This window comes from Chinchilla lanigera, unplaced genomic scaffold (genome assembly GCF_000276665.1).
Source record: "Chinchilla lanigera isolate Chin_1 unplaced genomic scaffold, ChiLan1.0 scaffold00019, whole genome shotgun sequence".
Taxonomy (NCBI): domain Eukaryota; kingdom Metazoa; phylum Chordata; class Mammalia; order Rodentia; family Chinchillidae; genus Chinchilla; species Chinchilla lanigera.
The window spans coordinates 8,114,059-8,141,794 of record NW_004955420.1 but is presented as its reverse complement, the minus strand read 5'-3'; the positions used below and the strand labels follow the sequence as shown (position 1 = coordinate 8,141,794).

General features: G+C 37.6%; 1 protein-coding gene across 4 annotated transcripts in view; it reads right to left on the bottom strand.

Moving 5' to 3' along the window:
- Positions 1 to 27,736, bottom strand: part of Kcnmb2 (potassium channel subfamily M regulatory beta subunit 2) — a 366,796-nt gene that overhangs the window by 22,405 nt on the left and 316,655 nt on the right. For all 4 annotated transcript variants that reach the window (XM_013513318.1, XM_013513320.1, XM_005383031.2 and 1 more), the window contains one exon: positions 13,450 to 13,572. In XM_013513318.1, the coding sequence (XP_013368772.1) occupies positions 13,450 to 13,505 (56 nt within the window). In that variant the 5' untranslated portion in view covers positions 13,506 to 13,572. The remainder of the gene's footprint in view (positions 1 to 13,449; positions 13,573 to 27,736) is intronic.

Here is a 27,736-nt window from a genome sequence, read left to right as displayed (position 1 = left end):
GGAGTTGAGGGCATTTCCAGTGGAAGGAATCACGTGAACAAGAGGATGGAGATTTGACAACAGCATAATGAGTATCAGAAGCACGGTAGTACCCCTGTGAGTGTGGGACAGGTGAAATGGGCAGACATATTTGGAAAGGTAGGTGGGTCATGAAAGGTTTTGTAAATCATTCTAAAGAGATTGGACTTTATTTTGTAGTTAACAGGGAGCTGTCAGAAAGTGACACGATCAGAACTGAGTTCCAGAATAATCGCTATGGCTGTTGTGTGAAGATTAGGTTAGAAACAGAACAAGACTTAAATCAGAGAGAAATGGAAGATTGTTTCAGTTGTTTTGGCAAAGGAAGAGCAGGTCTAGATCCAACATCAGGGCAGGGTAGGGAGAAAATGGTGTACAGAGAAAAAAACTTCAAGCTTTGCCGATTATTCTGGCCTGGTATGTCATGGCCTTCCAACGGCCAGATACTAAGCCTCAGCTGGGAAAGAAAGTGTCCACAGCCTGAGTCTGAATGGGTTAGTTAAGTGATCCTTCCTATACACAGTTGTCTTCAATGGCACATGGAAAGAGCATGATGCTATATTTTGGGCCTCATTCTTTGGGGGTTACTGTACCACCAGTAAAGCAGACTATTATTTTACAGCAGATCTCAGCCTGTTTTTGCTTCAAAAGTCTTTTTACCAAGTGGTTTTTACTGCTAATGGTCACCAATTTCTTTCAAGTTCATAAAGGAATTTCACTTTACATGTTTGAAGTAAATTCACTTTGGTATCTTGGCAAAGTAGCAAGTTTAAGCCCTGTTGAGGTATTTTTGCCATAAAAGTCAATATTTATACGTGTTGAAAATAACAAATAGTAGATATATGCAGGCTTTACGACATATATAGGTAACATTCTACCCAAATCCTTTTGGAGAAGGGAATTAATGCATCTTCTGGGCAAGCCCACATATAATGGAAATTTTTGTGAATTATTTTGAATACAAGAGATTTTCAGTTTTCTAATAAAGCATCATTTTTCATCAAGCAAGTTTTAGTATAGCACAATTTTATTTTAAATTGCATATCTGGATCATTTAAAAAATTTTATATCAGGAATCAGCCTATAATCCATAAGAAAATTAGTTATGAGGCTATGTATATACAAAAATTGATAAAATGAATAAAAGATGCAAGAAAGATTTTCTCCTTGGCCTTCACCCATTTAAATTCAGATTCCTTGGTATCTGTCCTCTAAGGAGAAAAGAACTAAGGTTAAGGTGGGGCATAGGCCATATAGAAATTCAATTTTTAATTCACTAGTCAATATTTTTGAGCCTTCATAAGAAGAAATGCAATGTGCTAAGGTCTGGGGCTACAAAATAAGGGAGCTGCACGAGGTATGAATTTTACAAAGCAATGGGCCTGACTAGAAAAGTGTGGGGCAAGGAGAAAGCTGATGTGCTCTGAACCAGTTTGTCAAAGGATCAGTTACTGAATGGTTAATTCACCAAAAGCTAATCTATTAAAGGGTCAGTTAATTAAATGGATGTAATTTGTCAACTTTACCATGCTTACATGTTTAATGAAGATTTATTTAAGGAACATGTTTTAAAATACAGCAAATGAATATGAATAAGTGTTTTCTTATGACTTGTAACTACTATTTCTAATTTCTTGAATTGAGAAATGCCTAGTAGATTAGTAGAGCTCCTTGGGTAGTATCTATGGTCCCTTACTTGTTCTTATCCTGTGTAGTTCTGCTCTGTCTCCAACACAAGAAACCAAGGAGCTTTGCTCTGCTATGTCCTACTGCCAAGATGTTCTAGTTGTGGAGCCAAGTGACTACGACAGAATCTCCCGAAACAGTAAGTTAAATTAAACATTTCTGCCTTCAAACTGTGAGTGTCAGATATTGGGTCCAACAACAAGAAAGCAGCATACATGAATGTGTTAAGACTATGTTTAAGCATACATTTTACCATAAAGTATACTCTCCTTATGATATATTCTTCTTAGCAGGATTTTGAGATTGCTTTGATTTTTTTAAAAGCTAAGTTTCCTAGTGAGGCTCAGTCTCTTTATGACTATAACCTGATGAATATATTCATAGATATATCTTTCTTGAATATATATGTAAATGTATTCTTCTAATAGCTATTTTAAAAATTAGCATTTCATTTGGGAGCCTTTCGGGTTATGCTGATTTTTTTCAAATACACTTTTAGAGTCATTTGCTGTTTCGCTAACATTTTGACATTATTGATTCTTGCCACAATTTCACTTATGACCTCTTTTTTTTTTTTTTTTCCAGTACCGGGAATCGAACTCACAACCTTGTGCTTGCCAGGCAGGTGCTGTGCCGCTGAGCTAAATCCCCAGCCCCACTTATGACCTCTTGATGGATTTATCTTATCAATGAACCAAAATCTGTTGTTTTTAGCCACTTACAAAGGTGATAGTAGCTGATCTTGAGTAGGAATTTTTAACTGCTTTTTGAAGAGTCAGTGAAATTTTTATGTGAACGGTTTCTATTTTGTCCCTATGACATTTTACTTAATGCTTAGTTTGTCTCTGCTTTGGCTGTATTGCTGCAACGGGAGGGAACTGGATGACAGTGTGGGACGCTCTGCTGGGGGATATAAGGGGGAATGAGCAAAAGGCAGAGTCTGGCTTGTTGATTTAGGGAGTGGGGAGGAAGAAGGGGTTAAAGGACAGGAAGAATAGGAGAGAATGGCCACAGTATGGCTTGCGGGAGGACCGGATGACAGAGAGACGAGGGGACTGGATTCACAAGGTGTCTGGGACATAGAGAAGGAAAGCTAGAGAGGTGTGGAGCTCGAGAGACGATGGCTATAAGTGACCAAAATATCAGGGGGTCCTAGCATCCCCAAATATGGACCCCCAGGACCTAATTGGTCCCTGCTAATTTGTTATCAATTTGATGTGCATTATGATAGAACTATGTAGGGTTATAATTTTCATACACAATTTTTGATACATGCCCAAATTTAATATAAGCTCATCACAATGATTGGCAAATGGAGTTTTCAGAAAATTGGCTTCAAACAAATTGGCTATCACTTTGATGTGAACATTCAGTGACTCAGTGGCAGATAAGTTGGCCTAGAACTATGATTTATAAGCATTAAGGTGATTTAGATGCCAGCTATTTTGGGAGGTGTCATCACTTTATATAAGTGGCAATGGTTAAGGTTCCTTGACAGGCTGAACGGAGTCTTGGATGAGCAAATAATCAAGAAGAGGAGGAATATTTGGGCAGAATAGAAGAGAATCAGACATATTAAGTGTGGTTGGATTTCAGGGGGATGGCAGGCAGTTAGCAGGTTAGATAGACAGGGGCCAGAGATAAAGTATTTATGTGTTTTCTGAAGTTAGCTGGAACATTAAAAGAACTTCAGCAAGTACAATGATTAGATTTGTACTTTAGCAAGATTGCTTGTTTTAGTGCAGTTGGTTGTTAGTAAGGTTTGTCAAGAGAGGTGGGGAGACTGATTCTGAAGTTCTTCCAATATTTCAAGTATTAGATAAAGAAGGGATTAAAAAAAAGAAGAGGCAGACAAGATAAACATTTAGATCTAGGCTCCATTTGTATCCAGAACTAACCTGGAACAGTGAGTTTTTGGTAGTGAGAGAATAAAAAAGTTAGCTTGGGTGCTAGAACACAGAAAGGGCAGGAAAACAAGTCTGCCAAGGGTCCCCACCCTGTCAGAGAGGTGAGAGTGTACCTTGAGCGTGTAAGAAAGAGAAATAGTGATGATCTGAATTAGAAGTGAACATTTGCCTCTCTCTGAAATTGTCCGGTTGAGAGCTTTTCAGAATTTACACATAATACTTAACATACTGCATAATTTATATTTATGCCTAATTTATATTTAGACCCAGTGAATACTGAGCTGCTCAAGACTTAGAAGGCCACGTTCATCTCCGAAGTCTCAGTCTCTTGCATTTGTTAGGCTCATCAACTACGTTTTCACATGGACTGGAAATAGGTACAATAGCATGGGTTGAGAGGTAGCCAGCATACAAAGGCTGAACGTCAGTTAAAGCCAAATAAATCATGGAGTCATGCCTTGAACTAGCTCCTGGCTTTCCTACTCTCTTCAATGTCCACTGGACACTACCACTAAGTTTAGTACCTTCCCAGAAAAATCTGTATCCGGGGATCAAGAGCTCTCTTTCCCAGACTTTAAGGGACAGTGCCCTTTTGCTGGATCTCAGGAGAGGAACCTGTGGGGCAATTGCATTCAGAGCTGGAATGAGAGGAACAGAGTTGCTCAGGGTTTGTGCCTCAGGAGACCTGCATGGCAGAGCAGGCATGGCATGGATAAACAGATGTTACTCTGCCTTCTCTTCGCCAAAGGCTTCCATATTTTGGAGATGAGCTTGCTTGAATGTACATCCTCATCTCCTGTTAGTCCAAGATTTCATGAAACCGGTAGGTATATATTTTATGGTTCAATTATATAAGTTCAATTATTACCCTTTTTTCAGTCTCTGCATCTGTACATTCCTCAGTGACAATGTGTCTTTGAATTGGAGAGGAAATGACAGTATCCTGAATACAGTCATTAGCATGAGGGGTTTTGTCCATGAATTCAATGTTGTTATTGCCAAATTACGAATTCATAGGAATCCTGAGGAAGCCTTGTAATATGATGGCTCATGTTTTATGAAGAAAACAGTAAAGGTGAGAGTGAAATTAAGAAAACATAAGCAGAAATCAGTTTTTTTTTTTAAGTCCTGTCTTTTGTTGATCAGATCACACATTTTCTCAACACAATATCGCCAATATGTTATTTTTATTATTATTTTAATTTATCCCCAAATTCTTATTTTTACCTGACCCATTAGCGTGATAAAAGGTGTTAATGAAAAATACAACAAGAAAAATAAAACTATGTGAATCATTCAGGTAAGTTAGGGACTTCTCTAGCCTAATGAGCTTTTCAGAAGTATTTCCTTTATGCTGATCACTTTATTTGGCTTCAGTGCTATAGTGGCAGAGATGAATCACAAAAAAAAACTAGAAGAATTACATATACACAGAAATAAAAAAGTAACAAAACAACTCTGGGGTTATGGAATAAAATCTGATTAGCAATTAGGAAGTGTTTAGGACTGAATAATATGGAAAATATTGTAGAGGATCTAGTGGACATAGTGAAGAGAATAAATAGAAACATGTAGTTTTAAGTGATTAGAGAAGAAAAAAGTCTGAAAATTAATACACTAGTCATCCAGTTTAGAGAGTTATAAAAAGGTTAATAAAACTTTGTAAATGAAAATATAAGGAAGGAAATTATAAGCCTGAGTAGTAATAAATAAAATAGGTAGCTAATTAAAGAATCAATGAACTAAAAGGTTCATTTTTTTAAAAAGACTAAAGAAATAGGTAAATCTTTGCCAAAACTGATAGTGAAGACAATAGAGAGGACATAAATAAAAATCCAGAATTAAAAACCATAATTACAACATGGGATAGAAAAAGACTATTTAAAAAAATTTTATAGTGAGATACTTAGAAACTTAGAAGTATATAATTTACTGAAATACAGAGTAAACTTTATAAACATATAACTTACTGAAATTGATAACTAGAAATAACTTAGAGAACTTAAATAATCCTAAATCACAAAAATAAATAAAAATATTATCATAATGGAGACATTGACTTCTTACTATTTATAGCTGAGCTCTATCTATATTATACAGATCATTACAGGGCATAAAAATCATGGAGTCCAATCTAACCTATTTATGAGTTTGGCAAATGTTTTGAAATTAATTTTATTGGTACATTTTAGCTATGCATAATGATAGCACTCATCATAGGGAATTTCTGTCTTCTTTTCTGCCCAATTCCCCTCCGCTTCCTTCAACCCCTTTTCCCCTTCTTACTTACAAAATCTTTGCTTCCATTTTTTCTTTCTATTCTTTTTTTATTCTCTTCCCTTCCTTTCTTTCCACCTCCCCTCCCACTAGATCCCCTTCCCATTTGAACATTTTCTTCCTATTTCACAATATTTATTATACATTTTGGTTCTTATTTACACTTTTTGTTTCTCACACCAGAGAAACCACATGATATTTGGACACGTGTGTCCAGTTCATTTTGCTTAAGAGTATGATCTCAAGGTGAATCTATTTACTCAGTAATGGCTCAAGTTCATCCTTCTTTGTGGCAGAGTAGTACTCCATCATATAAAAAACCCATGTATCCATTTCTTGGTCAATGGGCATTTGGGTGGTTTTTCTGAGGAATAGCTGGCAAAATTTTTTTCCCGTTTTGTGGCTTGTCCCCTCACTCCGTTTGTGGTTTCTTTTGCTGTGCAAAAGCTTTTTAATAAGATCCAATCCAAGTCATTTATGAATATGGCAAATTTTGATACCAAAACCAAATCAGAGTAATGTACAGAAAACTATAAGCCTAGTGTGTTCATAAAGATAAATGAAAAGTTTGGAAAACAAGTTAGCTCACTAAATCTAACAATATATAAAAATGAAAATACATCACAATCAAGTTAAGGCTATCCTAAGAATGTATTGTTGGTTATCTTTTGATTTCCTATAATGAAATATTTTATGTGAACATTTAAAATAATCACATGATACTAGAACTAAAAGAGAGAAGTGTGTTTGACAAAACAATATTATTCCTGATAAAATTAGAAATAGATAAAAACTCCTTAATGTAACAAAAGATATAGAGGCACTATCTATAGCAAAACTGACACTTATGGTGTTGTAAAAATCCACTATGTGGACAGGAACAAAGCAGAAAAGCTCACTACTATGTGTTTTTTTCTTGATTTACTGGTTAGTGTAAGAAGGGAAGTAAAAGAAATAACTGATATATTCACTGATAAAGAGAAGACAAATGTATTATTCACCAGTGTTATAATTATGAAGAAAATATAAAAGAATCTACAGATGAACTATTAATAAAATTCAGCACTGATGTCAAAACAAAAATTGGTATACAATAGTTAATTGCCTTTCCATGTATCAACAAAACTAGAAAATGCATTTGAACATTAAAATAAATGGACTAAATGAATAAATTATGTGAAGTTCTCTTTGGAGAAATGAGGAACATTTTTAGAAGATATTAGTTTAAAAAGCTATTTCTTCCTAAAATACTGAGGCGTGTCGAGCTGAAGTCAATTTAAATGCAAGGGGCGTCTGCGTTTCCTCCGTTTGTCTAACGCAGTGGAGAGATTCCTAAAACAGAAGGTCTTTCTGTCTCTTCACCCTTTTCCCCTCCTAAGGACACAGTGTAAACCCTTTACTGGAGCCAGTCTCTATCCGCTCAGAATCGACACTGGCAGGCAGCAGAGGCGTCTGTGGCAGTCTTTACACCATTAGTATCTTCCCAGTTTTCCTGCCTTGGAAAGCCTGGACCTGCTCTCTCCTTTGTCTTGTTACTTTTCCAAAATTTATTGCTCTTTGTTAAAATGCTTTAAAGACAGACTTCCCAGCCAGTGCTTTGTGAGTTATTTTCGTCCCTTCTGATGTGCACAGCATGTGCTAATAATCTCGGTTGTTTTTCTCTTGCTAATCTGTTTTTTGCTAGGGGAATCTGTCCCCACTAAATATTTACGTGGGTTAAGAAAAAAATTGCTTCTCTTTCCTTCAGAGGGGACTGATATCAAATGGAAGTTAATTTTATTTATTCAGAGAAAGTTGGTGATGGAAGGATGTAAATGTAAATTCCAATAAAGTTTCTAAGATTTTTGGAAGTGCAGTAAACATAACTTGGTGAAGCTGTCCTAAAATTTAGGTAAAGTGCAAATGGCAAAGAACAATAATGGCACTCTTGATTAAAAAGAATAACACCGGTGATTTTTCCTATCACATGTCAAGAAATATTACAGAGCAAAAGTGTGTAGACTCAGCTGTGGTGTTTGTCTGGGGTTAAGCATAAGTGATCAATAGACCAGAACAGAGATCCAGAAAAATATCCATGCATATATGAAAATATGATGTAGAACACATGTATGTTTTTAAGTCAATGAGGAGAGGGTAAATTATCCAATAAAGGGCACTAGGGCAATTGATTATCTGTTTTAAAAAATTGGATGTCTATTTCATACCTAGCACAAAAGTCAATTGCAGATGATTAAAGATTTAATTATGAAAGGCAAAGCTATGAATATTTATGAAACTGAATGAAACAAAATCCTTTTAAGCCTGAAGTAGTAAGAAATTTCAAAATGTTCAAAAGTGGGTTATGTTTATACATTAAAGTTAAGGAGTATATTCATTAAAAGACATTGTAAAGAGAAGAACAAGCCACAAATGAAGTGATTTGTGTACATACAGTGAAGGATTTATACATATGTATAATTCCTACAAATCTATGAGAAAAAGATACAGTCCAGTAGAAAAATGGGGCAGTTATTTAAATAGTCCCATCACAAAAAAGGTCTAAGAAAATAAACTCGGGGGCTGGGGATTTAGCTCAGTGGCAAAAGCGCCTGCCTGGCAAGCGCAAGGTCGTGAGTTCGATTCCCGGTACCGGAGAAAAACCAAAAAAAAAAAAAAAAAAAAAAAAAAAAAGAAAAGAAACTCAGTACCATTACTAATCTTAGAGATTAGAATTAAAGTCATGGTACCTTCTAGAATGAAGAAAAAAACCTTGCACACAGCACACAAGTCTATAGAGCAATGGGAATCACATTTGTGGCCACTTTTGCAGTTGTATTACTTGGTAAAGTTGAAAGTGCATGAACTTTTGAACCAACAATTCCCATGTTAGGTACAGTGTCCAAAGAAGTGCTTGTACATATGTCCAAGGAAACATGAACAAGAAGTATTATAGCAACATTGCTGACCATGATGAAAGAAGTGAATATAATGCAAATATCCATTAGTAGGATGAATAATCATGATATAGTCATACCATGGAATACTACACAGCAGAGAATGAACTATAATCACTGACATCAGCATTGGTAAATCATAGTGATCTATGTTTGGTGATAAAAACAGATTGAAAGAAAATACATATGGCATGACTCCCTTTACATAAAGCCCCCAAAGATTTAGAAGTAAATGTACCACTTAAGACTCAAACCTCATAAAGTCACGAAGAAAAGCAAGAGAATGGTGAACACAGAACCCAGGATAATGGTTATCTCTGAGTACGGGACAGGAAAGGGTTAGGATGCTATTAGGGATGTACTCCCATAGGCTTCAAAAATTCTAAGTGCTTCTTTTTTAATAACAAACACACAGATGTTCATGACATCATTCTTTGTATGTCCATACATGTGATAAATATTTCTTTGTATCAGTTCAGTATTTAATAAAACAAACCAAAGAATATTAGATAAACATTCAGTTTGCAATGTTCTTAGCTCAACAACTTCTCTTTTTTCTGATCTAAATAAGGAATTATTGCTGTTGTTTTATTTTGCACCTGCCATTTAGGGATTAAAGCAAGCTCACTTAGCAAGAAAGTTCTTTAGAGAAGAAAACAACATTCTTTCATATTGTTGATCTGGTGGAACAGAGGATGACGATACAAAACTAGTGTTTTGCACACAGCAGATGATCAGACAAAGGGCTGGCTTACAATTAAAATGATGAGAAAGAAGGTAGAGCTGGCTTCAACTTCTTCCAAGGAATAGAACATACGGCTTCAGAATTTGCAGTGAACATTTTCTTCCACTTAGTTTCTGAGATTGCCCTTACGCTGGTTTCTTGGGGCTCTACCGTTTCAGGAATTCCGCAGAACCCAATATCCTGACAGTTTGGCTCTGGGATCAGGAAGGGGCTGTGTGGAGCAGAGGATTTTAGTTGCCTGGCCTCTAGGATAGCTGCAGGACCCAGCTCGAGAAACTGGGTATGTACAGAGGTCAGGTTTACAGGAGGAGAAACTGAGGGTGAGCAATCAACAGCAACTTGGGGCAGTGCTGTCGGACAGTCTAATTTATTTCTAAGTGATCAACTTGAAGACCTTAATTATCTTGATTCATTATCGGCCACCATCATCTTCATTATAACTGTGATTACTGCCACCCAGAGCATCTTGAACAGAATAGCAGTTGCTGTTCAAAGCCAATTTTAAAACTGAGTCTTAGCTCCCAAGAGTTTGTGACCTGGGCAGTAAAGATGAAGATGTGGAGAGGAAAGGGGCATGGACATTAAATGAAATAACGTTAAACTAAGGATGCTGGCTTAGCGAGAGATTCTATTGCTTGTATTTGTTGGCTGGTTTTTCTTTTGCTCCTGTTAACATTACAGGCCAAAGCTATGCAGACTGATTTCATAAGCTCTGGTATCTTTGCTCCATAAATAAAGCTTGTTGACAGTGATTTATTTATAGTCAATATTTTAATTATTTTAAATCCCATAGTTACTGAAAACATCCTTGAAAATAGGAAAATTAAAACAGTAATTTAAGTGTCACAGAATGGTATTGATGTAGAATGCTAAGCTAATATTTAGTTCCTTAGCTCCTTTAAAATGCGCTAATATTGCTAATACATCAATCATATATTCATTATGCTTGATGTACAACTTTCAGGTGTATGTTAACACAGTTTTCCCTGTAGGGTTGGCTGTTCATGGCTGCTTCAGATATCTTCTTTTTGACAAGAGCCTGTATATGCTGCCTGCTGCAGGGAGAACTCACAAGCTTGGGTTCAGATCCTGATTCCATCACTAGTTAGTTATTGGACTCTCTGAAGTTATTTAAATCCCAGAGCCTCCACTTTCTCATCTGTAAAGTGGGCATAATAATTTCTATCATACAAATTAATATTGTATATAGCACATATAGTACCTAGTAACTGTTTCTTAAATGTTAATTCTTTTGTAGAACAATATAAAATTGCAGTAAGTTATCTGATGAGAGTGAATAAAAGGTGAAAAGAATAAGTTGTCATTCATCTGCCTGAGAAAGACTCTGGCATTTCAGCAGGGCTGATCCTGACAGTCACGATATTCCTGTGGGGAAACAAAACTGTGGGACATGGATCTGACCCCTGAGTGGCAGGACCAGATTTCTAAGGACTTTGAGGGCTCCATGAATTTGTCCCTTGTCTCTGGACCTTTACTGATAATAGCCTTTTTTTTCTTTAATGAAAATAAGAAAATTGAATGCAAACTGCAGAATTTTTAAATAACATGAAATTTTAAAGCATTGAAGGTTGTCTTGAAAGATGATTCAATATGAAAAACAACTCAACTAAGCATTTAGGAAGAGCATGTAAAAGCCTGGATATGAACAAAGAAAGTAAATTTTCAGATTATGCTTGGTGTCATGATGAACACTGGGACTTTGTTTTAACTCTTGTTCCTTTCTAGGCTGTAATTTTACTTATATATTACATAATTTTTTTCATAATTAAGGTAACATAACATACTACATGGCATTTGGAAAATAGGGAAGTGAAAAACACAATTTTCCTTCCAGACTTTTGCCTATGTATATTTTTTTGGTGGCTTCACTCATACTGGGTATGTAGTTTTTTAATTTGCTGTTTTTTAGTTAATATTCTGTAAAGGCATTTTAGGGTGCTAAGGGACGTATTAGAGTCTTATATATTAACAGATTTTTCACTGTGAATATTGAAGTAGCTTCCAAATTTTACTGTAATAGATCATTGTTGTGAAGAACAACTTTGCTCTTGGAAATGTTCAAAGGATTTTAATGTGTAGGTCATTTCAGGTTTTCTGAGGAATAAAAGCTCTTAAAACAATATTCAAATCCCTCAGGTCCTTCTCCTGGTGCCCAGCACCATTTATCAGTCCTGATTTCTATGAGGTTCTGTCCGATGTGCAACTTGCTTCAGTTGTAATATGCTGTTAAAGGTAGTTCTACTCATAATTTGACTTCACCTACACCAAGTCCTAGCATAAGGTCAGTGAGATAGAGAGATATGTGGAAGAAGAAAACAAATGGAGAAAAGCAAAATATTTTAAAATGATTACAGAATTTTATGAACACATTTAGTTCCGTTATGGTTTGTGTCTGGATGTCCCCCCAAAGCCTCATGCAGTCATAGGGTGGGCTTCTAGAGTTTATGATTGATTCATGGTCCAATGCTGGGATTATGGGTATGAGTGCTATACCCACCCTGGGGTGGGTAGTTCGCATACAGTGTAAGAGAGGGAAAGAGGCTGCTTGCTGCTGTTCCTCCCCTTTTGCTCTTGCTGCCTTTGCTGTTTTCCAGTGCCATAAACTGTTGCCCTCTGCCATGTGCCACCCTGCCTTGGAGCCAGCTGATTACAGACTGAAACCTGTAATCACAAACTGTGAGCTAAATAAACCTTTCCTTCCTTACTTTTGGGCATCAGGTATTTTGTCTCAATAAGAGAAAAGTAGCCAAGACAGCTCCTTAAACACAAATAAGAGCATTTGATTGAGCTGCATAATTGTTATTTTGTCTTTCATTAACACTATCTCTGCTCTCTTATTTTGCTTTTAATTCGCCTATATCATCCCTCTTTTGAGGCTCTTCTTACAAGAAATGTGGGGGCTCCATGAATTTCTCCCTTGTCTTTGGATCTTTTCCCAACCTCTGCTTTCTTTCCTTACCATCTTCTCAGCGCCCAGAAATGCAGTTCTCACCATGTCATCATTACCCTGAGCACCTACTGTTGCCAGGTTTTGGAAAGCCAACAGAGAGTAACACAATGTTTGTTTAGATAAAGAGGATGATGGCGCAGGGTAGCAGTGGGTATTCTGATTGGATATGTGAAGGCAGAGCTAGAGTTGTGAAGAGTGGGTGTGTACATGTGTGTGAAGGGTATTTCTAAGAAGGAGCAGACTTTGCAAAGCCATGAAGTGTGAGGGAGCATATAAACTGTGAGGAAGAGGAAGGCTAACATGTCTGCAACTATGCCCTTTTAGTGTAGAGTCCATTCCCACATCTCAAAATATAAAACTCAGTTGTAGTTTCTTTCCATACCCCAGCAGCTGTTGTACCTTTTGGGTCTTATTTACTCTTTCAGGTTCTTACACTAGGAAGGCAATACAATGTTTATACATGTAAGTCTGATTTATTTCACTCATGAGTATGGTCTCTAGTTGCATCCATTCACCTATAAAAGTTTCAAGTTTATCCTTCTTTATAGCTGAGTAATACTCCATTAGGATGGTGGAAAGCAGAAAAGAAGGAAGGGAAAATATATATACATACAAGATAGCTAAAATAATTGTAGTACCCATTTCTATTAGTTCACTGAAAGAAACAATTAGTGCTTATATTGTTTGATCAATCTTACATGCCTATATCTGGTAATCCGAGCAACTACTTCGAAAATAACAACATGCAATATAATAACCACTGCTAATTTCCTATCATCTTGTTTTGAAATTCTGTATTGTTTTCATTGTTTTTTTTTCCTCTTTACAAAAAACCACTTCAGTTGTCTACTGCTTTCCTGTCACCATCTTTTTTAGATCTTCTAAAAATTCCCAGAGTTCCAGTGCATTTACCTTTTCTCGTCATGTCTGTAAGATGAAGAGGTCCGACCACTGGTCCATATGAACATCTTAAAGGATGATGGTCCAGGGGCTTCTTTCCTGATGGTGGAAGTCCTGGAGGAGTGGCAAAAAGACCTAGAAGAAGCACACACTGAAGTTAAACATATTTCTTTGAGTTTGGGTGCCCTGTATTAATCTCAACCAGTAGCTCTCAGCACCTTGGCTCTGTTAGACAATACCAGGTACTTGATGCCATGAGAGCAGTGGCTCTCAATCTTGGCTGCACAATAAAATCAACTGGGAGTCGGAGCAGACCTGAAGCTCCCGGAAGTCTGAGCTCCAGGTTGCTCCTTTAGAAATATGCACTCCATTTTTAAAAGCACCCTTGTTGCTAATGCTTAGCTAGGAGTGAGTCTGTGCCTTAGGGGATCATGGTTTTCTGATTGATGTTAAAATGATTTTCCCCCCAAAATGTCTCCTCTACAATATAATGGAGGTATGGTTTCACACTCTATAGATTGCCCCATTTTTCCGCATTTTGGTTCAGATTTGGATGCCAGGTCATCTTTAAAGTTGCTCTCTTATTGCCAGTGGTGTGGTTCAGCTCACAGCAGTCAAGCATCTGCCTGAGAAAGTCACTGCAGTGGCCGTGGCAGATGCACAGTGGCTCCTCGAGATCAGGAGTGCAGGCTCAAGAGCAAGATGCCACGGGAAGCTCGTGTTCTTTGGGTGATCACTTGGCCTTGGGAGAAGTTTTTTCACCTCCCAGCACAGTACTGAAAATAGGTGTTATTATTTATTGCCTACATATAATAATAATTACGTAGGAATGTGAAGGGTCATTAACATATCCATGAAGATGAATGTTAAAATGACATATAACACGTTAGAGCAAGGGGAGGAGGAGGTGACTCCTTCACAGATGTCCAGTCAAGAGTGGCTTTCTTGGTTGAAGTGCAGAATAAATGCCAAGCATGAGACTGGAAGTAACATTAATAATAACATTACCGTATACTGTATTAGTGACTTTATGCCAGGCACCTTGCATCTCTTATCTGTACACATAGCATCCATAAACGCATATTTATAAATACACTGTGAAAACTCTGCATGGTGGACGGTGCTATTATTTCTAAATTACAAATGATGCCTTCGGGAGATTCAGATGTTTGTTTATGTTTAGAAAAAGTGGAGCTGTGCTTCATATCATGTTTGCTTGCCTCCTATTCTTAGTTTCTCTAGAGAGACACATGGCCCAGCCCAGGGCTCCTTGAAGTGTAACACTGGTGTGTGTGTGTGTGTGGATTGCCTGGGTTCTGTTACAATGTTCATTCTGATTCAGTGGGAATAAGGTGGGGCCTGAGGCTCTGAACTTCTAACAGGCCAACATTGCTGCTTCGCAGACAATGCTTAGTAGTCAAGGCTCAGAGCTTGTACTCAGAGTCAGCGGTTGGTTGTAGGCTGTTTCATCATTAATTAGTGGAGGGCCTTGGGAGCGCAGGTTACCCACTCTCGTGCTTAGTTATCTCTGTACCGGGGAGATTTTGAAATGAGTAACCGTTAGAGTCCTCCAATATTGAAGTTAGCTGAATAATGAATTGAAGCATATGGTAAGTCATTGTGAACCAACTTTCTTGGAAAGGGTCTTGGAATAACTCTCCTTCTCTAATCCTCAAATCTGCTTCAGAGATGGAAGGAGTGGGAAGGGGCATAGCAGCAGAGGTTTGGTAATTAGCATAGCTGCAAGCAGTCCTATGCCCTTGAGTGCTCCCCTAGGATAATAAACGAGTGAAAGTGTCCACCTGAATAAATATGTTAGACAGTTGTAGGAAGATTTAGAAATTGAATCTGCTAGCTCTTTAATTACTTGGACCTGGGATATTTAAAGCCACTTAAGTTCCTTTCTAAACATCTTTAAAATATCAAATACATAGGGATTAAAATCAGTATCCAAACCCGTTAACCATCAGGAAATGAGAAGGATTTTAATCGAAGGTGGATAAATTACTTTATCAGAATGTGACTGGTGTAAACTTTTGGGGGGTATTTTAATACACACTCTGTTGGAATTCCCCAGATGCTTCAGTTATTGCTTTAAAGTGCTGGAGATATAGAATAGACAAAGAAAATTGGTATAATTTGAACCTGGATAAAGCAATACATTCTTACGTGCTATCCCTTTACTGGTTATTAGCCAGCATTTAATAGATACATCACAGAAATTATAAATGCTTTGAAGTAATTCAAAGTAAAAGGAGTTGCAGTGATTTCAGTATACTTAAGACACTTTTCAGATTGTGTATCATTTTAGCATTTGTGCTTAGCTCTGTTGTTTTAAAATACTAAAGAAAGGGGAGATGAAAGAGATTTATTTTAGCTCAATTTTTTTTTTTTGGTACCAGGAATTGAACTCATGACCTCATGCTTGCCAGGCAGGCTCTCTGCTGCTGAGCTATATCCCCAGCCTGACATTTATTTTAATTAACTGTCTAAAGCATGTTGGAAAGGACTTAATGACTCCTTGGGTTATTCCAATAAGTGGACTTGGAGTTTCTCCATCCCAGTTTTTTTTTCATAAAAAGAAACTGTTATTTAAAACCTGTTAGGTTCATTGTTAATTAAGATAAAAGGGAGAAGTTGCTTTAAGGACAACTGTATAAAGATTCTGTGGAGGTTGAAAAAAATTCCCAGGCTTCAAAGAAACACCCCAAATTCACAGCCTGTCAGTGGAAGCTGGTTTGGAGGTTCTTTTCCAGCTCAAAGGCAGTCCCACTGAAGCTCTTAAGTAATTAACTCAATTCTGTTCACTTTGTATGTCAAGTATCATTTCATTTGCATTGTGATTAGGAAAGTGATACAAAGCAACATTTCCCAGACTTTTATGATATTTTATAACTTGAAACCCTAGATGAAGCAGAGACCTGTGTTATGTTAGTGATAGCACAGGACTGTGGGCAGCGGAGCGGACACCTTGATCTTATTCCACCGTTAAAGGTCTAAGAATGGGGCGAACCTGGCAGAACCATTTCTGCGTGACTACAAGTATTGTCTGAAAACCAGAAGCCCTAAAGATGTAACCTCAGCCTTGAATGAAAACAAGGAGTCAGTAAGAATGTGACAATTTCTTTGCCTCACGAATTTATCAAGGGTCCTTTCTCATGTTCTAATCTCACTGGCTTCTGCCTCCTTGATTCAGCTCCTGCTATTCCCTCTGCCTCCCTTCCCAGCCTGGTGAAGGAGTTAATCTGAGTCAAAGCCATCTCATGCATCCTCTCTTCTGCAAAGCCTTATCTGATCCACATGAGCAGCTCCTTATCTCTGCTCTCAGTTCTTGGAACTTCTGTTAGAGTAAGGTGTCATTTTGTCCTGCTTGAACAGATCTGCCTTCCTGGCTAGGCTGTGAGCATCTCCACGCCTGTACTGTATTCACCCATTGCACAGTGCAACACCCAGAAGCACAGCAGTTGTGTTTGCTGCCTGGATCATCTAAGCGTCTATAGCAAAGTGTGACTGCTGGTGTTACGTTGGCCTCACGAGCTGTAGCTCAGTTGACGTCAGAAGGACCCATGGCTGGCTACAGTTGACATCTTCCTGATCTGTCCCTCAGCTTCAGATATCTTCTCTTCTTCTTCCTCCTGACATGTGCCCTCTGTTCCTTTTATTGACATGAACAGAAACTTTCTATTGCTTGCTGGATTATCATTCAATAAGGTTTTGTTTTCAGAAAGGGCAGCATGGCCTGAGGAAAGGAAGACGAGCAGGAACGGCAGATGGAGCGATTTGCTTGTTTGCCTCCTGGCATCACCACCTACCAAATGTGTGACTTTGGACAAGGCAGTGTAACGTGTCTGAGTTTTAGTTTCTTCCACTGTAAAAATGGGAATAATAATACTTGTCTTTTTGGGTTATTTGGAAGAGTAAGTGAGATAATATATCCACAAGAACTCAAAGTACAGCATGGTGCATAATAGCACAAACAAAACATTAGCTTACTAGTTTTCTTGCCCTTCTTATTAAACTTAAAAACAAATGCATTTGATTTTGGCTTTTTATAAAAGCAATCCAATTAAGTTGCTTTGTAGTTGTGCATTGAGACTATTGATTTTTTTAATTTTTAGTTTTGTCCTTTGGGGATGGTGGCAACAGAGAAATTATTGAGATGATAAAATCTGAAATACTTCCTCATTAGGACTAAGTTTTGATATACCCTGAGCAAGAGGAACATAAGGATACGCCTCTGAAGGTGGATTAGAGTCAGCTGGGAAAACTTCAAAAACACTGACGCTGGGTCTCATCTCAGCCCAAGGAGGACTCTGAGGGAGGTCCTTGGTGCTGGGACTTTGAAAAGGCTGTCCAGTAACTCTGATGGGCAGCCACAGAGACAAACACCACTCCCATCTCTTGGGTTCTCAATCAATACAGGTGGGATCCTTTATAGCCCACCCTCATTTTGAGAAGCTTCAGCTGGAGAGTGGCAGTTCTACAAGTGCAGCTCTGTGGTCTGGCTTCTCAGCTCCTCTCAGTGCTGGGCCTCGAGGTGACAGCTGCAAGGACAAGTGAGATATGGAGCAGGGAAGGCGTGAAGTGGATGTAGTTTTCTTGTGTCAGTGGCCTTGAGCTATGCATATGGGATCCTCTTAATGCACTCTGCTTTATTGAATGAGCAGGCAGGAGCCAACAGAACCATTTAACACATAATTACGTGACAAATCTTGCATAAAATTGTAACACTAATGACATCACAGTGGCAATTTAAAAGGTCACTCTAAGCACGGAAATTTAGGGTTGCTGCTAACACGTGAGACTTTATCTTTTGTGAGACTTTATCTTTTCAGAGGACAAAATATATGTTCTCCCTAAGAGTTGAGTTGTTTTGGCTTCAGGGCTTTTGGGGGAGAAGCCAAATGTATGGGAATAATTTTAAACCTGGTGATTTAATTTGGAAAACATGGGTACTTCCTGGGAGCAATTTAAATATCATTGGGATATTTTCCTCTGAAATCACATTTTAACTTATTTTAATTTATTTATTTGCAGATCTATTCACCAAGCATTTATTAAGTGCCTTCTATGTGCCAGAAAAATACAGCATGCTGTGGGCACCGAACATTCAGTCCTGCAGATTCTGAGCAGCCCACAGCTCATGGAAGAGACAGAATTATCAAGTCAACATTTGAACTATAGTGGATACTGGACCTGATCTTTCCAACCAAGGTTGCTTGCTATGACTTCCCAGAGGTTTACCAAACAGTTGTTTAACCCTCTGTATCTTACTTAACCTTTCAGGTTGATGAATCTTATGGCACTGATCATCTCCTTCTTCTAATAGTGCTTTGCATCTTTACTTAGGGGACAACACTTCCATATTCTTCTCACATTCTAGATGCTATTGCAATTTCTTTTGTAGGTTCCTCTTTTCCACCCATCCTGTAATGTTGACATCATCTTGAAGCCTAGCAGGTACTACTGAACAGTCTCTTGACAATGCCTTATAGCAAGACTGAAGAAGACTTTTTGCCTCCAGTTGATATCTAGAAGACTGGGACCCATTTACTATCTAGCTGTAGAAGTGAGGAAAAAGAAAATTGCTATACTATGACCTCTTTGAGAAAAATCTGATAAGAGACAAAGTATTTTCTATATTTTTATTGCAGGTTGCCTTTCAATTACTGGGATCACAAGGTATAGACCCCTTGGCTGGAGATGGGGTGGTTATCATTCACGACCTCTATCATGTTACATAGATCAACTCTAATTCAGGTAATCATGACATGGTAGACTTCTGTTTCAAAAGGACGGCAGTTAAATGATGAACCTGTCTTTTAGCCTACTAGAGACTTGGCTCACTGAACTCAGCAAGACTTTATATTTTTTGCCAAGCAAGAGTAAAATTATTTTGCAGAAGACAAAAGGAAAAGATACACAGTTACTCTGAGGAGTAGGGGCCCCCAGAACAATAATTTTTTATTCAGAGACTCTGGGATTCTAATTTTCATTGTGTTCCTGAGTAATTATGTAACTGTACTAAAAATACTGTTTTCCCCCAGTGGATGAAAAGAATAGTGTGGAGTTAAACTCTGTTCATTTAATTAATTTAGCATTTATTTCTTTGTTCAACAAATATTTATTGAAGATGCAATTATATAGCAAGCACTGAGTTTGGTGCTGGGGTTGTACCAATGAACACAACAGACAATGGCCCTCCTCTTATGGGAATCATGGTTTCGAGGAGACACGATGGCCGGATAAGTGTGGATGAGCGCCTTTAATAAAAGACTGCTATGCATACGTGTAAAGAAGGAAGTAAGGTTGGGATCACATCTACAGTTATAACATCTATCAGAAACGAGCACCTCAGGCTCAGTTCAAAGAGCTTTGAAATTAGTTTCAGGTTGAAATCCCAGGTCTATGGTATAGTAATTATGTAACCTCAGTACATTCTTAAATTCCACTAAGTCTCATTTTCTTCATCAAGAAAATTGAGGTAATAACATATATCATACAGGATTGCCATGTAAATGTTTTGAAATAATATAGGACATTAAATAGGCACTCAGTAAATGTTAGTTGTTTTCCATTTGGAGGAAATAGCAGATTTTTTTTCCCTAAAATTGGCCATTCTCATACAAGCCATCTATTTGATTCATTTTTTTTCCAAAAGAAGTTCCTTGTAGGAATGGAAAACGTTTCTACATAGTCTTAGTTAGTTCTCTCTTCTACAATGCATTTCTTAATGAGCTTTTCAAGTAGATAATCACAACTGATGTTCAATTTGATTCCTTCCATGCTCCATATTTTAAACCAGTTTAATTGTTAAACATTTGTCTCTTTTTTTCTACTGGGCATCACACATACACAGCTGATGCAAGCAAACCTACTCATAATTCACATGTGCCCCTTAGATTGGTACAAGTGACAGATTTATGCAGAACCATCCATCCCTTCTTAGTGTCTGTGGCTTAACTCTTATATCTATTCCAGTCAACAGAGTCAAACTGTGATAAGATTTCTTTATAGAGAAGAATTGGAAATGACAATGATTGACATAAGTATGTGAGATACTTTGCTAGACTAACATACATAATTAATTTATTGCAGTATTTCATTTACTACTGATTGTAAATCTTGTGAGAGAGCTCACTATTTACCAGGGAGGATACTCATATTCAGACAAAAAAGTAAAAATTTCCAGTCCAAATAGCTGTTAAGTAGTCAGAATTTCAATCCAAGCGTGCCCAAGTCTAAAGCCAATGCTTTCTCATCCTTGATTTCCTAAGAAAACCAAGTGCCAAAATCTATATTAAAATTGTATCTGGTAATCTGAGCAACTTATGTGATGACAACAGTTTGCAGTATAATATCTGTTGGTGAATTCCTACAGTCTTGCCTAGTGACACGATGTATTGTCTCTAATGTTCTTTTAAAGTATTATTTTCTTATTCCCTTTAATAATCGATCTTCTATTCTTACATCTGATAATCTGAGCAACTTTGTTGAAGATAACAATATGTAATATAACAATATGTAATATAACAATCACTGTTAATCTCTATCATTTGATTTGAAACCCTGTATCATTTTTAGTGTCTTTGTATTGTTTATATTCTGCTATTGTTCTTTTTTTGGTACTATTTTCTTTAAAATAAAAAAATTGCAAAAAAAAATTCCTGCTAAATAACGATGGTGACATTTAACTTGTTTACACCTTGAATGTTGTGTTTTTCATCATATCACACTGACAGAGGAAGAGTGAGAGAGACAGAGAGAGAGACAGAGAGAGAAAAAGAGGGTGAATGAGGGAAGGGAGAAGAATCTGGCAGGAGTGAGAAATAGACAAAAAAATAAAATAGTGGTAAGAAATTGGACAAATGGACTCAAATCCAGGCTTTTCTCCTGTTTTTGTGGCTCTGGACAAATTCCAATACTTTTCTATCTTTGCCTTATATTCTGTTAAATGTGGGCAGGGCCTGGGATATAGCTCAGTGGTACAAGTGCCTGCCTGCAAAGTGCAAGGTCCTGAGTTTGATTCCCAGTACCAAAAAAAGAGAAAGTCTGTTAAATGAGGACAACCATGATAGCACATACCTCATAGAAGTTTTATGAAGACTGAGTGAATTTATGTGGTGTGCTTTGTGATATTATAATGTAATAAGGGTATATGTAATATCTGTACCTAGGTAACTGAAGATACTGTATGCAACATGAACATTACAAGTTATACATATCCATATATCTGTGTATGTATATCTTTGTTAATATATGAATATATAAGTTAATGTATGAAAAGTATCTGTGACATGGGAAACATTATGTATATTCTATTATCCTTACTTGGGAGTGGATTAAATATACATTATATTTGGAAGAGAACAGAGTCTGTGTAAAGGTACACATAGTTCACTGTATTCAGCAAACATTCATAAATGAGATCATTAATTTTTCATTAAGGAAAGAGTGAAGAAAAGAGTAGACCATGGAAACAACATGAACTTTGCCATTAACCCATTTGTAATCGGGGCACCTTTGCTCCCCATTCCTTGTAGGTAGCAGAGTAATTTAGAGATAATTCTAAGGTTCTTATCATCAGAAAATTTTTATTTTGTTCTGCTTTGGAGAGTTGCAATCAAGATCTGTTCCTATGACTTATCTGACTTATCTGACTTGTCTTTGGTTAAATATAATTTCTATTTTACATTTTGCTGATTTTGTAAAGGAAGCGTTCAATAATGCTCGTGGGAAGTCTAGTAAGGCTGAACAGAGGGAGATTAAGCACCAAGTGGGGAGGCAACATGAAAGCACTCATGGATCCCTGCACACGATCCCTGCAGACCCATGTGCCTCTGGAGTTGAGCATCTTTAGCATGAACCTTGTCAGTATTCTCTCCAATGGCTCCTCTCTTGCTTCTTCCACTCCCTAATCTGCACCCCCACACAGCCTTTCCTCTAAGCCAGTTGTTAAATCTCTGCTCCTTCCTAAAGTGGAGCTAGTGATCTGATCATGGAGATTTTGGATATTATGGAAGACTGGTGAAAGTGATGTTTTGGAGCCTAAAAAATATGGTTCTGGTGTCCTCCTCCTTCCTACTGTGATGGCCACTAGATAAACTATTAATAAATTTCTCCACAGTCTCTCATGATCAGCTCTATGGCCTGACTGCTGACCTTGTGCATAGTTTTATTCCTGGAGAAGCCAGCATTCTGAACGTGGTGTTCTTAGCCTCCACTGAGACATCTAGTCCTTCCTTTTTGCCAATAGGACAAAGACTCCTTTGATTTACCCATGTTTTTCATTGCTACATGGAATCATTCTTAAAGATGGATTTACGTTAATGGGATTTAGATACATAGAGATGATGAAAGAAGAGGTTTAGGCAAGAACACTAAAAGTGGTCTGTTACTCCTCCCTGTTTCTCAAACCATGAGCAATCAGTCACCTACCTCTTTTATGTAATACCTTCTTAACATCTTTTGAGAAGCAGTCCATTAAAACCCACTCATGTAAGTTTAAATGTTCTAGTAGTTCCAGTATAAAAAGTAGAAAGAGAAAGGAGAGATTCTAGTTATTCTAATAATATTATGCCCCAAATATTATCACTTCAACATGTTATAAAAATAAAGATTATTAATGGCATAACACATTTTTAAAAAAATCAAGACTTTGAAGTTCTGTGCATATTTTAAGTGTAAAATATATGGCAAATCAAGACTTTGAAGTTCTGTGCATATTTTAAGTGTAAAATATATGGCAATGCAGATTAATATCTGTGCATATTTTAAGTGTAAAATATATGGCAATGCACATTTGAAATGCTCAACAGCCATGTGGGCTAGTGGCTACTATTTTGGATGTTTGGGAATCTGCCTTCTGTAGCTATATGAATTTTAGCAAAAATAATTAAATATAAAATAATTAATACTTTCATTTATTGAGTACTTGCCATGAAATGGGACCTGTATTTTGTGTGCATTATAGCAAAAACCCTATCAAGTGTGTGTTATTACTCATTTTATGGATGAGGTTTTGCTAAGGCTTAGATTAAGTAATTTTCCCCAAATCATGCAATTTTAAAAGTGGCAGATCTAACTCAGGTTTGGATTCAAACTCAGGTCAGTTTTATGCTAAACCCACCATCCCATATCCCCTGGATTGCTAGCAGAGCCTCCTGACTGGTTCAGCTGCCTTCTAGCAGGACGTTTGATGCAGCAGTGTCAAGGACAGTGAGGTAATAGGCACTAGGTGACTGCAGTTTTCAAAAAATCATTATATATTTTATAGAAAACTAAAGGAAAGGAATTTAAATTTTCCCAGCATAGAGAAATGATAAAAGTTCAAGAAGATGGAAATGCTACTTACCTTGGCTTGATTATTAAGCATTGTATATAAGTGTCAAATTATTACAATGTGCTCCACAAATGTGTACAGTTATCATGTGTAAATGAACAATTTAAAACATAAAAAGATAATTAAAAAAAGATTGTTCAAGAGGGTGCCAGCATTGTCCCTATAAGGAATGAAGGTTATTTAGAGAAAAGAAATGTTGGAGACCTAGGATGGGGAATGTGTAGAATGAATACCAGATAGTGAGTTTTCTAAAGAACTGTCAGGATTGTTTCAAAAGGACTAGGGGACAATTTAAAGATGGGACAGACAAAACAGTCAGAGTATAGAACAGGATAACAACTAAAATGGATGGAAGTACAGCAAATATGTATCACTCATGATTTCAGAATATTATTTAAAACACTGGTAGCCATTAGAAGGTGCTAAACAACGTATATGTTACATTAAAATTGGTACACATAGGGAAAGAATCTATCATTTGTCTCACTTTTTTATATTAACTAAATTACCAGGAAACTAAATAGTTGTGAAGTAAAGTTTATTTTTATTGAAGAATTTCACCTGTCAGTTAATGATGATGGGATAATATATTTATTGATTGATTTATTTTTGTTTTTTTCCTGTACCAGGAATCGAACTCATGACCTTGCACTTGCCGGGCAGGCGCTGTGCCACTGAGCTAAATCCCCAGCCCCTGGGATAATATATTCAAAGTAACATAATTTTGCAATTCAATGAGTTAATACACATAGGCTTCATTATTAGAGATTTTTACCATCAAAAAAGAAAGAAATCCCTCAATATCAGCAAAGAATTAGTCTTTCCAAAAATACCTCAACCAGGATGCAATCAATCTTGTAGGTCCAATGAACAACTTAGAGAAAGTAAGCAGAGGAACATGTTATAAAATACTGGGGATGCAATCAGCAAATTGAGATCTGGAGGAGACTACTGTGAAGTGATTCTGAGCAGGAGTTAATATTAACCAACTGGCTTTCCATGTTTACTTGTGAGTCTGTCCAAGGCCTAGGCCCCTTGTCTAGAGATGGGCAACAAACTCATAGTGAGTGAACCTCTATGACGTAGTGGTCCCAGCTAAAGCTTGTAGTGGCCTGTGAAGTGGTAATGCCTCAAAGGACAACACAAGGCCACAGCTAAATTCACATGGCTCCAACCTCAATGAATTAGATAAAGACTGTAGCTTCAGGCATCTTATTCCTGTGGTGAAGGCCTTCCTGGAGATAACATGGTTCTCCTAAATTAACACAATGTATTACTTGGAGAAGTCCTTAAGCAGACTCCTAAGGTCCTCCCAAAGTCCTACCAAGGTCCTGCTCAGTTCCCAGTCTTTCAGTATACCCCTCATTTGTTTGATAACCAAATAAATACTGGCTGCTCAGACAATTCTTTGTCTTAGCTCTTGGAAAATCTTGAATTCTGTTAGAGGGTTTTGAACCTCCTGGAGCCCTAACATCATACCACTTGACTCTTTTATTTAAGCCTTGGCTGTACACTAGTTTGGGAGATTGCAGGCCTGATTAGTCCACAATAACTAAGGGATAATATTAAGTGGATAGAGATCTTAAGATGTGGAGTCTTTAACAAGCAAATTGCAAAGATAACATGGAGATGGAGTGTGTAGAATGAATGTGATTTATTTATTTTTTTTTTTTGGTTTTTCTCCGGTACTGGGAACCGAACTCGCGACCTTGCGCTTGCCAGACAGGCGCTTTTTGCCACTGAGCTAAATCCCCAGCCCCGAATGAATGTGATTTAAAAGACATGTTGACCACTTATAGTGTGTGGACTTAATTTAGATCCCATTTTGTAGACTATAAAAGGAAAAAAATCATGTTCTTTCCTGTTTTTATCTGTCCCACTATCATTCTTCTAAGATTACTTCTTCTAAAGTATATATCTAGTCAGTTAACTTCTTAACTTGCATCCATTGATGGATTCCTATTATTGGTAGGTAAACCTAAGAACAATTTCACAGTGTTTGACTTCAAGAAGGGAATCATAGGTGTGAACTTTCAGGAAGGCTTCCTGGAAGAAGTGAAAATTGGTCGCCAAGAAGGAAGAACATCAGGAAGAATTCTGGGAGGGCCAGTTGAATAGGTTCATTGGTGTGAGCATTCTGTGGGAAGTTGGGGGAATGTTGGATCCATGTGAAGTGGAGGCCTCCGTGCTGAGTAGCAGGAGGTGTGAGCAGGTGTGGAAACCAGGTCTGGGAGAAGTTGGTATTTGGTGAGGTGGGACTCATCACCACATGTTCTTTTTTGCTCCTTAAGTACTAGTATAGGATGAGACTCATTTTTAAAGCAGTGATTCTTAATCCTTTCTCCTTTATGACACATTTTTGCATTCACTTCCGTGGTTTTCCCTGATCTGGAAAGTTGGGCTGCAACAGAGGCTTCAGGTGATGTACTGGCTTTAATGTGCATCCCAAACCAGCCACAGCACAGTGTCCTGATACTCCGCTGAAAACTGATGATTGAATGACTTAATTAGAACACTTCTCTTGTGGAGAAGATGAAGGAATATCTGGTGTCAGGTCCCAGGAGTTGGATTTAAGGGCGCTAGAGCTACAAGAGAGGCTAGTCGAGGGCCAGTGGACAAATTCAGGACAAAGCATGAAGTGCAGATACAAACTCTACCATCAAGGATTCTATTCAGATTCAGTCTGGTGTGTTCTCTTGGAGTGAAAGTGGCTCCAGATCATAGACAACGACACACTGACTTCCCTTGTCTTTAAAGCATGAATCACGCTTGGCTCTGTGAGGCAGAGAGTGAGACTGGAACAAATGAGAAAGGGACTGGGCACATAAAGGAGATTTTGGAGGCAAATGCGTTCCATCTATCCTGGTTGTGCTCTGTGTATGTGTGTGTGCGTGTGTGTGTGTGTGTGTGTGTGTATGTGTGTGTGTAGATATTTTAGAACAGCTGTAAACACAAAAGAAACAACTTTTGGTTGGCAGAATGATACGAGTTTCACTGCGCTTTCTCACTTCCTGACCATGTGGCTTTGCATTGCCGATTAAGCCTGGCTTACTCTTATTCTGTTTCTTTACTTTAAAATGGAATTATTATCGACACATAATAAGAATTCAACTGAATACCTTTTCTAAAACATGGATTTATCTCAAAGCTTCAGTATGTTATGATCAAAAGATGGCCCCATTTCTTTGTTTCTGATCTTTCTCCCCATATGCAAGCTGATCTTTAAGATCAAAATAAAGCTCCTCTCAAACTCCCTTTTCTATATTTCTTTCAAAACATGCTAATGAATGGGGGAAAAAAAACACTGCAAGAAAATTGTATAGGAGGAAAATGATCATCGGCTTCTTCAAGGAAGTTCTGTAACAAAAGGAAATGCAGTTGCACTGGCCAGGGATAGCTGCCCCCTGAGGGCCTTTGGCTAGAATTTTCCTAGTCCATCGCAAATCCTGGAGCCAGGAAATTGTTTCAGATGATGTGATACACCTCAAGACTGGAGTCTCCTCATCACTGGATAAAAAGGTTTCTTTAGGGAAATGAAATGACAAATTAACTTAAGCTGGTGACATAAATATTTATGTTTTATAGAATTTGCCAAAATTAATCAGTTATTATAAATATCTGTTTGCTGATAAGTGACATATTAAGCCCTTTGTTCTCTGAGACTCGTAAGACTCCCCTGCATCTGTTGCTTCAATCCCTTTGGACCGTGCTGACTGCGGTGTAACCCAGTTATTGATTAAATACTTCCAGTGGTGAGGAACTTGCTTTTTCCAGAGACAGCTCTTCGCATTGTTAGTGATATGCTTGGTGGAAAGTGCTTCCATAATTTGAGCTGGAAACTGCCTCCCATAGTTCCATGATTGCTCCTGGTTTCATGCTCTGTATTGTTTCCCAGATGTCTTAGAACAGCTATAACAGCTTGTCCTTCCCTGTAAGCTGCACATTGCTCCACCTATT